This window comes from Macrobrachium rosenbergii, chromosome 20 (genome assembly GCF_040412425.1).
Source record: "Macrobrachium rosenbergii isolate ZJJX-2024 chromosome 20, ASM4041242v1, whole genome shotgun sequence".
NCBI lineage: Eukaryota > Metazoa > Arthropoda > Malacostraca > Decapoda > Palaemonidae > Macrobrachium > Macrobrachium rosenbergii.
In genome coordinates, this window is record NC_089760.1 from 40,458,974 (window position 1) to 40,473,233 (window position 14,260).

At 33.8% G+C, this 14,260-nt stretch overlaps 1 protein-coding gene across 1 annotated transcript in view; it reads right to left on the reverse strand.

Moving 5' to 3' along the window:
* The window catches only part of RhoGEF2 (Rho guanine nucleotide exchange factor 2), an 808,005-nt gene that overhangs the window by 737,708 nt on the left and 56,037 nt on the right, over positions 1-14,260 (reverse strand). The window contains 3 exon segments of the mRNA XM_067122600.1: positions 1,273-1,440; positions 8,859-9,052; positions 9,513-9,606. Coding sequence (XP_066978701.1) covers positions 1,273-1,440; positions 8,859-9,052; positions 9,513-9,606 — 456 coding nt within the window.

The window sequence follows — 14,260 nt, forward strand, 5'->3', positions numbered from 1 at the left end:
ATAACACACAAAATCTGGTAGCATACATGTAAGGCATTGTTATCAGCATATTCATTTCCTATAATGATTCCCTTGATCTGATGAGAGTACAGGCAAGAGGACACGATAAAGAAGATTGGACAGAACTTATTTTGGGTGCCTACTCCTATACAATGGAAAAGTTGACACAATAATGTTTCTGATAACAACTTAAGATTCTCTGCACAGTCTGCTGAATCAGTCCCACCAGCATCCAGTCTTCCTTTTTAAATTTCATCCCTTCCTTTCAGTTTCTTCCTGCCTACCTGACCAACATCAATTTTACGCTGCTGTAACTCTCACTGTCCTTTTAAAAATAGGGTAAATCTTTTGAATGAGTCCTGTGAGGCTTCAACAATGAAAGTTGGAGCTCTCAAATATCTTTATAATATATCATATGCCCAAAATCTCCTGTTTTCAAAATCATTATTTTTCAAGTTCAATTGTGGTCTAATTTACATATCTAGAGCCAATTTTTTACTGAAAATGAGAAGATAATTAAGCTCTCTCTCAGTCTCTGCTCAATATGTGTTCACCTGCATAATAATAATAATAATAATAATAATAATAATAATAATAATGACTTTAACCCAAATAGATAAGTACAATAAATCTCTAAAAGTTTATATTACTCAAGTATAAATTTGTACAAATCAGAAAAGTTGCTTGTAATTCCTTCACTATGTGTACAAGGCTCTGTATGTATTTCCAATATTTCCAATACAACAAAATCACACTCACTGTCTGAAACAAAAGTTTAATAACATTACAAAATACATGAAGTAACTTTACACTTGGTGACCAGGTTAAGATAATGATTATGAACCCATGAAGTTCTATGGCTATCTAAAAAATGATGGTGCATTGTGGATTCCTATTAACACAGACAACAATCTAAATTAGTGTAGTTTGTATCTTCATATACTTTAGATTTAAACTGTCATTAAGGTTTTTTATTTAAAAAGCAAAAGATATCAAACAACTATTTAGTTAGTCAAAGCAATTTTAGTTAACTGAAAACAACAAGACTAAGAAAAACGTTCATCCAGAGATACCAAAATCTTATAACACATAAGATTAAATTATACTGTTTTGAAGAAAAGCAAGGGGCTTAACAAAGAACACTGAGCGGCACATTAAACTCACACACGCATACACAAACATAAGCAAAGCTAAAACGAGGAACCAAATTAATAAAAAAATTATACGTGAGATATTCATCTGATGAAAGCTCAAGATGTGGTATCATTTTACCTGTCCATTAGGGCTTGTAGGGCTTGTGACCTGGGAAGTAAAAGGGCTTGAATGATGCGATCCCGGTTTAGGTGGTAGGCCGGGTAAGGTTGGTCGGCTCGGCAAAGGGGGAGGAGGAGTGGGAGATAGGGGAGGAGCCGACGGTGCAAAATCTCCACCACCATCACCCTACCCCCCAAAAGTACAAATTAGGATATGGTGTTATTAAGCAAAGAAGCAAGACATAATACAAATCACCAAGGAAAGCAGAGACAGCTGTGACTAGTTTCAAACAATACAGTGTGAATTTATTTAGCAGAAGCCTAGGACAATCAAGGGATGAAATTTACTTCAGTAGTGTTATCCTTAGTAGAAACTTCCAGGAAATAACATGGAAACTGCTAATAATGGCATAACAGCTGATTACAGTTAAAATGCAAACAAAAATTCATGAAAATGAAGAAATAGCCAAGGCTACTTATTCAGTGCAAGAATTTCAATTACTCAATGATAGTTAATTAATAAAAACTAAAGAATAAGAATTGTAAATTCTGCAAATTCTTGGGTGATATTCAGCTGCTACCATAACCAGGAACAAGAAACAGTTCAAAATTTCTTCTAAGAAGGACAGCAAGTTGCTTTTAAACAAGAGAGTTAATGGTCTCATCTCTGGTAAAATAACACATGAAATGACTTTAGTTACAAGTAAAGGGGGATTCAAGAAGTTAATCTATTCCAAAAGCAGATGTCCAAATTGTAAAATGAAAGTAAAAGTGCAAATAAGATTGCTAGTATAACTAAGTGAACACAAACTGTTGGCGAAACTACTCTAAACCCTTGACTTCCTTAATGCTTGAGTTGAAGAATAAATATAAATCTAATAATCGCAGCTGTCTCACATTAACCAAAAGCTTGCTGACCTCAACAAAAAGACTTAGCAACAGTTGCACCTCAATAATAACTAAGCTACCTATAAATGAAACTAAACATAACTCTGAAATTGAGCACAAAAAATATTCTAACCTATGATGGGTAGAACATGATCTCAGTGTTATAAAAAAGGAAATGGCTAAGCCTCATATGGTATTAAAATACTTCAATAGAGCATGAACTCAACTAAAGATGATATGTAAAACTGTACTATTATTTTCAAATATGCCAGCACGTTCTCACTGGAAAATATTATCAAAATATACGGTAAGTATCAAAGTAACTGTGATGCGCTACATATTTAAAAATATCATTCTTGATAAAAACCACCCTTATTTTTTTTATAAAAACTTCTAAATGGTCCACATTCATGGTTTTCAAATATCCAAATGCACAAGTCCCTTGAAAAGAATACAATACCCATCTTGTAGCACAGCATATACTTGATCTGGTTCACCCCAACTCTCAGTTACATTCTTGTAAGTCAGGTCATAAATTGTAAGTCAGGTCATATAATTTATAAGCAATAAGACATTCAAGGATTATATCTTGTCACCCTATATCCCAGTGAATCTTTTCCTGCAGACCATAGCAAATCCTCATTCTAATGCAATCTTCACTGATTATCTGTACCTCCTCAGATATGGGTATTACTGCAAATCTATTTTGACAGTTAACAGCAAAAGCCTTTTGATGTTTATCTTCAAAACATTTTACTGCATTAAACTTGGATTATGTGAAAACATTTTATGCATCCTTTTAATTTTAGGTTTAGTTTGGTAACAAGTTGGTGACCACTGCTGAAATCTGCCCTCTAACATTCCCCAGCATTCTTTTTCTCATGATTAATGACTTACTTATTTGGTATCTGTAATTGCCATTTGGTAATGTACAAGTGTATTTATGAATGTCCTTATGTTGGAAAACAGTGCCACCAATTACGAAATTATCTGCAGCACAAAAACTAATAAATTGCGCCCTATTTTTGTATGCTGTCTCTCCCCAGCTTTTCTTGCCCATTATATTGAATTCAATGAAAAACCTCTAATTACCAATTGCAGGTACTTGGTAAATGGCCCAAATTACATTAACAATCTATAAGGAATATCTTGTGTAGTTTTACCTCCATTTTAATTAAGCAATATCCAACAAAACCTTTCCCTTTATTAAATAAGAATGGGTCAAACTACACTGAAATTTGTATTGCATCAGGTAAAGTATTTCAACAACCTCAATTTTTCAAACTACCTAAATGCCCAATAGAATTTCCCAAAGTTAAGGATAATTCTTTTTTTGAAAACTGAAAGTTTTAAAGAAACTAATATGTAATCTCTGAATTGCTAGGCCAGTCATAAAAAACCTTTGTACAGTATACAAAAATAGGGTCATAATCTATGACTACTCCCTTAATTCCCATACCAGTGACAGTGTACGCTAGAAATAAAATCCATACCATAATTCTAAATTCCCAACTGCAGTACTGACAGATTTCAAGCCAAATTATAAATACTTACACTAAGGGAAAAAGTGTTTCTCTAAACTGTGGTAAGGAAGATGTTTGTAAGGATATTTAAATTCGAGTGAATTAGGAGCAACTCTAAGGGAAAAAGTGTTTCTCTAAACTGTGGTAAGGAAGATGTTTGTAAGGATATTTAAATTCGAGTGAATTAGGAGCAACTAACTAAAAATACTAATTTTACACAAAGCAAAATTAATTTTACACAAAGCAAAATTAATAAATGAAAGTACACAGCATTTAGTACACTGGACTAGTGTCATTGAGCTTAAATACAGTGAACAGAAGGGAGAGAGCAGAAGCACACCACTTTGCCATTAGGACAATTAAACATATGATTTTCCTTTATATCACTCAATGATAATGTTGAAAACTCCTATGGCATTAATATAATGCTTTTACAATAGAACATCTTTTTCTACAAATCCATTAATAATAACAACCTTACTCCATTTTTCATTTATTAATTTGTTGATTTATTTTTTCTTTTCTAATAACTGATCTCTTCTTTCCATAGTTCCTATTACCTTCTGTTACTTCTTTCAAATGAACACCACATTTTTTGGGAGCTTGAATTTCAATATAAATAGGGTTCATCTTCTGAATAATATAATTATAATAATAATGTGAACAACTCCAGTCACACTAACTTGAAAGATCTTGCATGGAGAAAAGAGCCACAGTGCAGTGGCGCCAGCTCTGGCTTCACTGGCCACGAAGAGAAGGAAGGCTTTATTCTTTTGTGTACAGCCTCCAGCTCCAAGGGTGTGGGGAAAGAGGGAGGAACTAAATTTAAGATCAGTGGGCTGGTAGAAAAAGTGATTCTTTGTAAAAACAATGGTTCTTACAAACTCATTTATCATAAAATAACCTGAACCACAATTTAGGAGGGAGGACAACTCAGCAGTCACATAATAAGACATCAGACCCAGTGGCAAGCAATCCAATACCTAACAGCAACAGGAAGTTGAGCATTAATGGACCAATCAGAATTATGGAAGCTTCAGTAGGTATCGGCTTGTATTGCAAAATATTACCCTTACGAAGTAAGCTCACAAAGCACATAGCATAATGGAGAGTACTCCAAAAGAACACACCTTCAAGTGTGCCTGAACCATCAGGTATGAACGCATAAGGTGGATAGGATAACTAAAATGGATCCCTCTCAATTGGTAAGACATGCTTCACAAAAACAATTTGTCCAAATGAATAAACTCAAGGGATTATCCACAGCATCACAAAAAGGTTTTGACAAAGCAAAGTGCCCTGCTCTAGAGACAGCAGAGGGTTCCAAGTTATATTTTATGGCTAAGGAGAAGTTGGTTTGCTAAACACAATACCTTAAACATGCACTATTTTTGGATCATAGATTTTACACTGTTTTCACGAAAGAGAAATATTCAGAAACAAAATGATTATTAAATTAGGAGTTGTAGTACAGCAAAATATCCGCAATTTCTTTTGTAGGGTACAATTGTCTGAAGGAGGTAAACTGAACTGCCTTAAACTTATTTGATAAGAATAGCCACTGCTGAGTCATTATTGTTTTTATAATTCCTCTTCTATTTAGATATAAATAATGAAGATATCTAAATAATGAAGATATCTAGGGGATATCTTGCAAGATGTTAACCCTTAAACGCCTATTGGATGTATCATACGTCGACTAAAATTGTCTGCTGGGTGCCGAGTGGACGTACCATACGTCGACTACAAAAATTTCAACCTTCGGTCAACTTTGACTCGACCGAAATGGTCAAAAACGCAATTGTAAGCTAAAACTCTTACATTCTAGTAATATTCAATCATGTACCTTAATTTTGCAACAAATTGGAAGTCTCTAGCACAATATTTCGATTTGTGGTGAATTTTTGAAAAAAATTTTTCTTACGCACGGGCGGTAACTCAGCCGAAAATTTCATAAATTCTTTCGTCATTTTGTTGTAATTTTTGCACTGTTCTATATTAGCCGTTACATAAAGTTTTATATATGAAAATGTGTGCAATTTCATGTACAATACAGCAAAATACAACCCATGGTTGTAGCTTTTATCAGTTTGGAAATATTTTCATATAAACCACGATAACTGCCAAAACTTCAACCTTCGTCAACTGCTAAAACTTCAACCAATTTTAAGTCAACTTTGACTCAACCTTCATTTTGCAAAATGGTAAAAAAAAACGCAATTTTAAGCTAAAACTCTTACATTCTAGTAATATTCAATCATTTACCTTCATTTTGCAACCAATTGGAAGTCTCTAGCACAATATTTCGATTTATGGTGAATTTCTGAAAAAACTTTTTCCTTACGTCCGCCAGAAATTCTTTTTCACACGTTGTCGTAATGTTTGCACTGTTTTATATTAGTCGTTACATAAAGTTTTATATATGGAAATGTGCGCAATTTCAAGTAGAATACAACAGAAAATAACTCATGGTTGTAGCTTTTATCAGTTTTGAAATATTTTCATATAAATTACGATAACTGCCAAAATTTCAAGATTCGGTCAACTTTAACTCGACCGAAATGGTAAAAAATGCAATTATAAGCTAAAACTCTTACATTCTAGTAATATTCAATCATGTACCTTCATTTTGCAACAAACTGGAAGTCTCTAGCACAATATTTCGATTTATGGTGAATTTCTGAAAAAAATTTTTTTTCCTTACGCTCTGCTGCTGTAACTCGGCCGAACATCTCAGAAATTCTTTCATCATGTTGTCGTAATGTTTGCATCGTTTTACATTAGTCGTTACATAAACTTTTATATATGAAAATGTGCGCAATTTCATGTAGAATACAAAAGAAAATAGCTCATGGTTGTAGCTTTTATCAGTTTTGAAATATTTTCACATAAATCACGATAACTGCCAAAATTTCAACCTTCGGTCAACTTTAACTCGACCGAAATGGTCAAAAAACGCAATTGTAAGCTAAAACTCTTCCATTCTAGTAATGTTCAATCATTTAATTCATTTTGCAATAAATTGGAAGTCTCTAGCATAATATTTCGATTTATGGTGAATTTTTTAAAAACATTTTCCTTACGCTCTTGCGCGGTAACTCGGCCAACATCTCAGAAACTCTTTCGCCTCGTTGTCGTAATATTTGTACCGCTTTATATTAGTCGTTACATAAAGTTTTATATATGAAAATGTGTGCAATTTCATGTACAATACAACAAAAAATAACTCATGGTTTTAGCTTTTATCGGTTTTGAAATATTTCCATATAAATCATGATAAATAAAAAAATTCGACTTTCGTCAACTTTAACTCGACGAAATGGTCGAAAACTGCAATTGTAAGCTAAAACACTTACAGTCTAGTAATATTCAATCAATTAGCTTCATTTTTCAACAAACAGGAAGTCTCTAGCACAATATTTCAATTTATGGTGAATTTTTGAAAAACATTTTTTTACGTCCACTGCACGAATTCATGCATCATTTTGTGATAATATTTTCTCTGTGTTGCTTTGATCGTTTTAAAATTTGTTATATACCAAAATCATCGCAATTTAGTGTACAATACAACTAAAAAATTAACTCATTAGCTTTAACCGTTTTGCTTTACAGCGATTTGTATACAATTATATATGAGTTTTTTTTGCTGTCATATATTCCAATATTTATATATGATAATGATATTTTTTTCATTTCTGATGGTTGCATACTAAACTTCAGGCAATGACAAAAAAAATGAGCCAAAAATTAACTCTTAATCTTAAAAACTAAGTGTGCTGTGATTTTTTGAAAAAAACTTTTTTTCCGCTTCAGCGCTAACTCACTGAATGCCGCCGGCATACGGGAGACGTTTTTGTAAACAGGGCTTCGGCGTTAAAGGGTTAAATACAATAATGAATGCAACAATAAACACAAGGACGACAAAAAAATTAGTACCATATACACGTTTACATAAGTTTTTATGCTGATTTTTATTTGTATTTTAGTTTCTCTAAATTCAATCTGATAAACAATTTATTAAAATTTTTGTGAATGTCGCTGCAGGGCTTGTTAAACAAATATTACTGCAATATTGTTATTCATTTGGTATTCATAAGAAAATATACGAAATTCTTACACCATCCCACACAAGTTGTAGGATATCTGAGCTTACACAAACATATGACATTTATTCAAATACTAGCTTAAATATGTCATGTGCTGCATTTACATATTGACAAATTTATATTAATCATACTTTATGAAGGGCTTGCCTAACAATTTACTTAACTGTTTTTATTAGTTTTCAGTTATTACTTAGTAGCATTATGCAAGGGAGTTGAAGGTAAAATGCAAGATATAAAAATTGTTATGACTTTGCTAGAAAAAGGAACTTACTGGGGATGAAATAATATAAAATTCGGTACATAAAAAATCTTTTCCGGAATATGACCTACCCTCAGCCCGTTAGATCGTTAAATGGAAGTTTTACTACATGGACAAATATGTAAGCCCACAATAAAAACAGAGCAAGCCATTTTCAACTGAAAATAGCAAATACTCACAATACCATAACAGCGGAGAACACACCAATGTACTAAATATTAAGCATAAGACATCAATGTGAAGCAGATGAATAACATATGCACGCGAACAAAAAGTAATGAATGGCACATCTTGGTAATGCGAAAACAGCAGTGCTCTTGAGAAGAGCTGACAAACTCTGAAGAAACACACAAAGAACTGATGCCTTCCTTTTCTTTTCGGTTCTGTTGAATGTAAGCTTGGCAAACACAGGTGGTCTCTTCTCCATGCAAGAGTTTTCAAGTTGGTGGGACAGAATGTGTTCAATGGATTAAGGCTAATGTATGATTAATGCATTCCAAAAAAACAATTTTTTTTACTATAAAAAGAATTCTCAACATAATGACATAACCACACAATACCTAATAAAAAAATCCATGTGTTTAAAGTGACTGTGATGTACCTACTTAACAGTATTAACTAGTAAATCTTAACACTATCTGTATCTGTTTCCATTTCAAACACCCATTTCACTTTAGAACAAAAAAAAATTTTACTATTCCCTAAGCTTCAGATAAATTTAAGGGAAAGAAATACAACACAAGACTGGGAATCATATCACCTTACACAAGAGCTACATGCAAGCTTTACAGGAATGCCAAAAAATTTCAAAGTCACTGACTGTACTTACATCATCAGGTATGGTACAATAGTTTTCATCTACTTCATCAGCTGTTAGCTGAAGAGTAGTTGTGGAAGCATACGGAGGTGGAGGGGTCCCTGGTGGCTTGCCAATAAAGTTGTCTTCAGAAATCTTGAATTGGCCAACACTCGATGTCATACTACCACTACTAACTGAATCTGTAACACTCATTCGACAAGAACCTGAAAAATAACCGACAGAATGGATTAAAGCTCAGTATAGCAGCAAAGTTCATATGAAGATCAGTTGGCTAAATTACAAAGCTCAACACCTTGTGAAAAAGTCACTTTGGTGAAATGCAATCATTTAAATTTTCTACGATCAAGGAACCATGCCACTTTATATAACGGAAAATAACAAATACAGGCAGTCCACGGTTAACGGCGGGCTTGGTTAACAGCGATCCAGTTTTATGGGGCATGTCTATTTTCAGTGCCGAAAATTGCCGATTTCCGCTTATCGGTGCCGATACATACCTAACAGAGGCGCCGATAACCGAAAATCGGCGCTTTTCGGTGACGATAACCCCCGAAAATTGCTGAAAATCGCAGATTTTCGGTTATCATCACACCCTCAGAAATGGAACCCCGCCGATAACCGGGGACTGCCTGTATAAGATATAAAGTACATAAAGGGACTTGCCTGGACTACTCTGAAGACCAAGAGGATCAGGGCTAGACTTTGCACGGTAATGAGACGGAGGTCGACCTCCCAGGTCAGAAACAGAACTTGCTGACTGAAATTTAAATACAAATGTGAATTACATATATAAATAAAATAATCTGCACATTAATAAATAAATTCAACTGTTCAAACATATTCTAAAAGCATTACAAAATATGCAAGCATTTACAGTGTCATTAGGTCCATCTTGTACTGAAGACAAAAGCGATAATGGATAACAATTACTTGGAACTTAAACAGTATTCTATCATGGAAAAAGAATTATAATTGGTAAAAATACACAAGAAATCAACATCTGCTTAAACATTTTGAAGTGCTTGAGAAACAACTGCTCCCACATAACTAGTCATCTACACACATTAAGTAAGAAAAATAGTAACTCCCTAAAACTTCAACCTATATACCACATACACAACCCTTATGTACAATGTTGCTAAAATTTCAAATTTCCCAGTTCTTGCCACAAGGATTCATATCTAACCTCATTTCTAAAAATTTTATGCACTAGTAGATGATAAAAGCATAAGAATCTTCATTCCCTACAGAAAACTGGTAAGCAAAAATATCTAACAAAATTTCATTTATTTTAAAACCACTAGCAATTAACGTGATATCGTGTTAGGACAATCACAAGACTTTCTTAAAACTTCAAAAATTTCAATCACTTTTACACACAACTGAGAAAGAGTTGAAGACTTACCTTAATATATTGCCGTAAATTAAAATCTTATGCTTGTGCTTTCTTTTGTACATCATGCTTGATTTGTATCAAATGCTTTAATTAATGTGATATTTTTTTCTTATTTCTTCTTTTCTAATCTTTCTGGCATTACCAAACTGTCTACATTAGTTTACACTAGAATTCTTTTTGTTTGATATGGATAATACAATGTCTTGTCTATAATATACTGTAATATCTTTATTAGTTTTTCTCTATCTATTAATTAATACACCTGGCATCAAATATCTGACCCAGTAGAGGCACTGCTATGAAAGCTGTTTGTATATGAACTATGTGTACTGTATTCTCTTTGGTTTCTCTTTGCCTATCTGTCCAACTCCTCCAATTTTCAAGAAAAAAGCCTTCAGGCCACCCTAAGGGAGCCTAGAATTATGAGTCAGGTTAGTTCAACTTCTCCACAATAATGACAGAAAGGTAGTGTAATCTGATATATAACAGAACAGAGTATTTTCACGGAAGAGAATTTAGAAAATTGTTAAATAAGGTGGGGGGGGGACTGAAAACTAAGAAACAAATCTGACTCATACAAGTTACTGATATAAATGCAAAGTGGAGGCATGTAGCCAAATTCCACTTTGCCATTCTCTGACTGGATCATATAACTTAAACTTATAGTGAGGTCTATGGTCCTTGCTTCAGAAGCAGTTCCATCAAAATATAAAAGCTTCCTAACTGGAAAAAATATAATCACAAACACTTGTTTTCTAAGTAATTCTCCAACCCCCAATATTACCAAAATAAAAAATGGAATGCAGTCTATAAATAATTATATATTATTCTTTTACCTCCTATACATTGAGTTTTAGGATCATTGCAATATAGATTTCACCAACCATAATTACAATCCTGTAAGTTCCAAGCACTTTCACATTATCTTTGCAACATGACCATCATGCTATTACTTTTATACAGATGTTCAACTGCTTGTCTAGCCTCAGAGTAAAGACAAGACTGATGTCCTCAACACAAGAATAATAAGTAATGACTATACTGAAAGTGCTAGGCAAGTCTCCAAATAACTTATCAGAGGGAGGAGATAACCCATGTCATAAAAACAGGCATTTAACAAGTAGAGCAGTCATTATTATATGTACAGCACAGCAACCACACAGTGTCTATTAGTTTACAGAATAAATTTAGTAAACACCTAATGAGTTAAATAACAGAACTGTAATGCAAAATTTTTAATATATAAAAACCTCTTTGACTCTTGAATACCTACAATAATATGAAAAAGATGTAAAGAAAAAGCTTGTAAAATGTCAGTCTAACACCAATAGAAAATTTTCTGGGTTTAGATTTATTACTAGCTCTATTAACTGTATTGTCAAAAGATATTGTTACGCTCAATATGATTTCAGGCAAGCTAAATGACAAAGAGTAGAAATGAGACTAAATTTAACTGCATTATAAATAAAAAGAAAAAATTTCTGGGATCAATGCCATTGTGCTAAGAAAAACATCAAAGACCTGGTAACTCTTTATCAGCTACTTTTGATATAAGTACACCTAATGCAATTCTACAAGACAATCTTATCCAGTGTACTATGACCTTAAATCACAAACATTTTAATTTAAATATATATTATAACCACAAAAATATTCCTGCTCGTGAAACTGTCAGGTATGTTAAAAATTCTGCACAAGAAAGTTTTTTACATTCAACAAAAAAAATATTTAGATTAAAAGCTGTCTATAAGAAAGTACATTCAAAAACTGCCAACAAGTAGTTACATTTTCATGAAGCTAATCATTTAATCATATGGATGTGCTCGCTACATGAAAACACAGTAATCACTATTAGCCACATTCTATGTAAAAGGGACCCAGCTACACCGACATGATTGAAAGACGAAAAATTTGACTGCCTATGCCAAGCCCTTGTTTCAGTCAGCATTGCCTTTTCATCTCATTGATGTGTCCCTTTAAGTATGCCCTTTTCCTCCTTTGATACTCACTAATGCCCCTTTAAGCCTTTTGTGTCCTGGTTTGGCTTGAATGTGGTAATTTTGCCATTTCTTGGTCCTTAGCAGAGATTTTCCTGACTTCTCCAACATAGCTAAGCAAGGATTTTTCATTGGATACTATTAATACAATAATGTTTGCCTTACTATTTGGTTTTGTCTTTATATGCATTCCTGTTTTTTCTTATCTTAGACTGTACGAATTAATACTAAGGAAATCTTACGATATAGTATTTTGAAAATTAACTTATTCATACTGTTCTTATAATTAGCCATTTTGTGTGCCATGAAATAATCTTGAGCACTTGAGCAACTTCAAATGAAAACTGCAGTCAGCTAGCAGTAATGTATGTGCAAGGATGGCTTTCAGGGTACACTATACTGTTAATCATCTTGTCATCTGATCTGAGAGAGAAATAACAGGGCAGGGAGGCAGGAACTCACAACTTCTGGATCCTTGCTGCTACACTACTGATACCAATCCTTATTAGCACCATGATATTGATTAGATGTGCTGCTTTTCTCTCCAGGACTTACCAGCAATTCTACTGCACTTTAGTGATGTACTATTTGATGGAATTTCTTCTTCAGTGCATTTCCATTTCATTCTCATCTTGTGTGTGATGTGTTGTATATTGTAAGTTTTTTAATCAGTTAATTTTTGGCTGGCAACTGACACATTACACAATTTTTAGTACGAGAAGCCTACTGCTCTTTTGTTTAAATTTTTTTTTAGTTTTTACTTGCTCAACAATGCAACCTCTGTCACTGTTTTCCGAGTTTATTCAGTTGCTTTCCTTAGCCTTTTAACATTATTTCTAAACTGAGGTTTGCTTACCATGTGTTTGGGATATTAATGTAACCTTTTCTCTTGCCTTCTTAGCTTATTACATAGTTTTTGTTTGTTTAATATCTTGTTTTTGACATTTCATTCCCATTGTCATTGTGCCTCAACATACTTGTGCTAACAGAAAAGATCAGGCAGCACCTTTATGCTGTCCTTGTAGGAGTCAAAGGTGTTCTCCTACCCTTATTTTACAGTTTGCAAGGACTAGTCTAAAGAACAATATTATTTTGGATTGCTGTATGTACAAGCGGCACTTTAGTAGCGAACGTCTTCAGATGAGGCGTCCTCATCCTTCATGCCACCTCCTGCTGCTGCTGGATTTTCCTGCCCTAACAACAGACCTTAGTCTGTTTCTGTTATGACTGTCAGTTCTCCGGAAGCTCTTGTCTCCATTGCTGTCTTCAGTGCCAGGTAGGGATCTACCAAGTCCATTGTTTTATGCTTTTGGTGTCATTATCCCCACAGGGTCAGAGCTCAACTGACTTCTTTACTTTCTGAACTCCACAAAATGGTTTTTCAAGATTCACACATGAAAGTGACATGACCATATTTATGAGCACTTTTGTTGGGATAACACTTGCCCAGAACTCTATGTCTCTCTTCATAGATAACTACTATCCTTTGTGTCATTTTCATCACTTTCAGGAGAACTCTAAGATAGTATCAGTATGAGTATACCAACCTTTACTTTTTAGGATTTTTACCACACACACAAAATCCTATGTATCATGTATCATTAACAGATGTGCATCTTGACGCTTAATCAATCTCAAGGTGCTTTTGGGAGATCCTACGGATCTCAACAAGCCAATTCTGGAGTCTTCAGAAGCTCAATCCTTCCCATTTAAATTAAGATTTTATTTAATTTTAAGTAAAGGCCTCCTGACCTTTCTAGTTGCTTCCCATGGATTGGACCCTAATCCTCCTGCACATATGCAGCACTGGCTGCCTGCCATTATTTTCTACTTTAAAGATGGACTTAACACATCTGCAGTTTTTTGTAATAGCCACATACAATTAATCATAAGTATGGTAATGGCTGGTATAAAAACAAACTGGTGACTATCCACTGACTCAGAAACATTAAAAAGATCCTGAACAAATGAAAACCTCAAGTTCCTTTTCAGTTTCCTACCAGTACCATACAATGTCT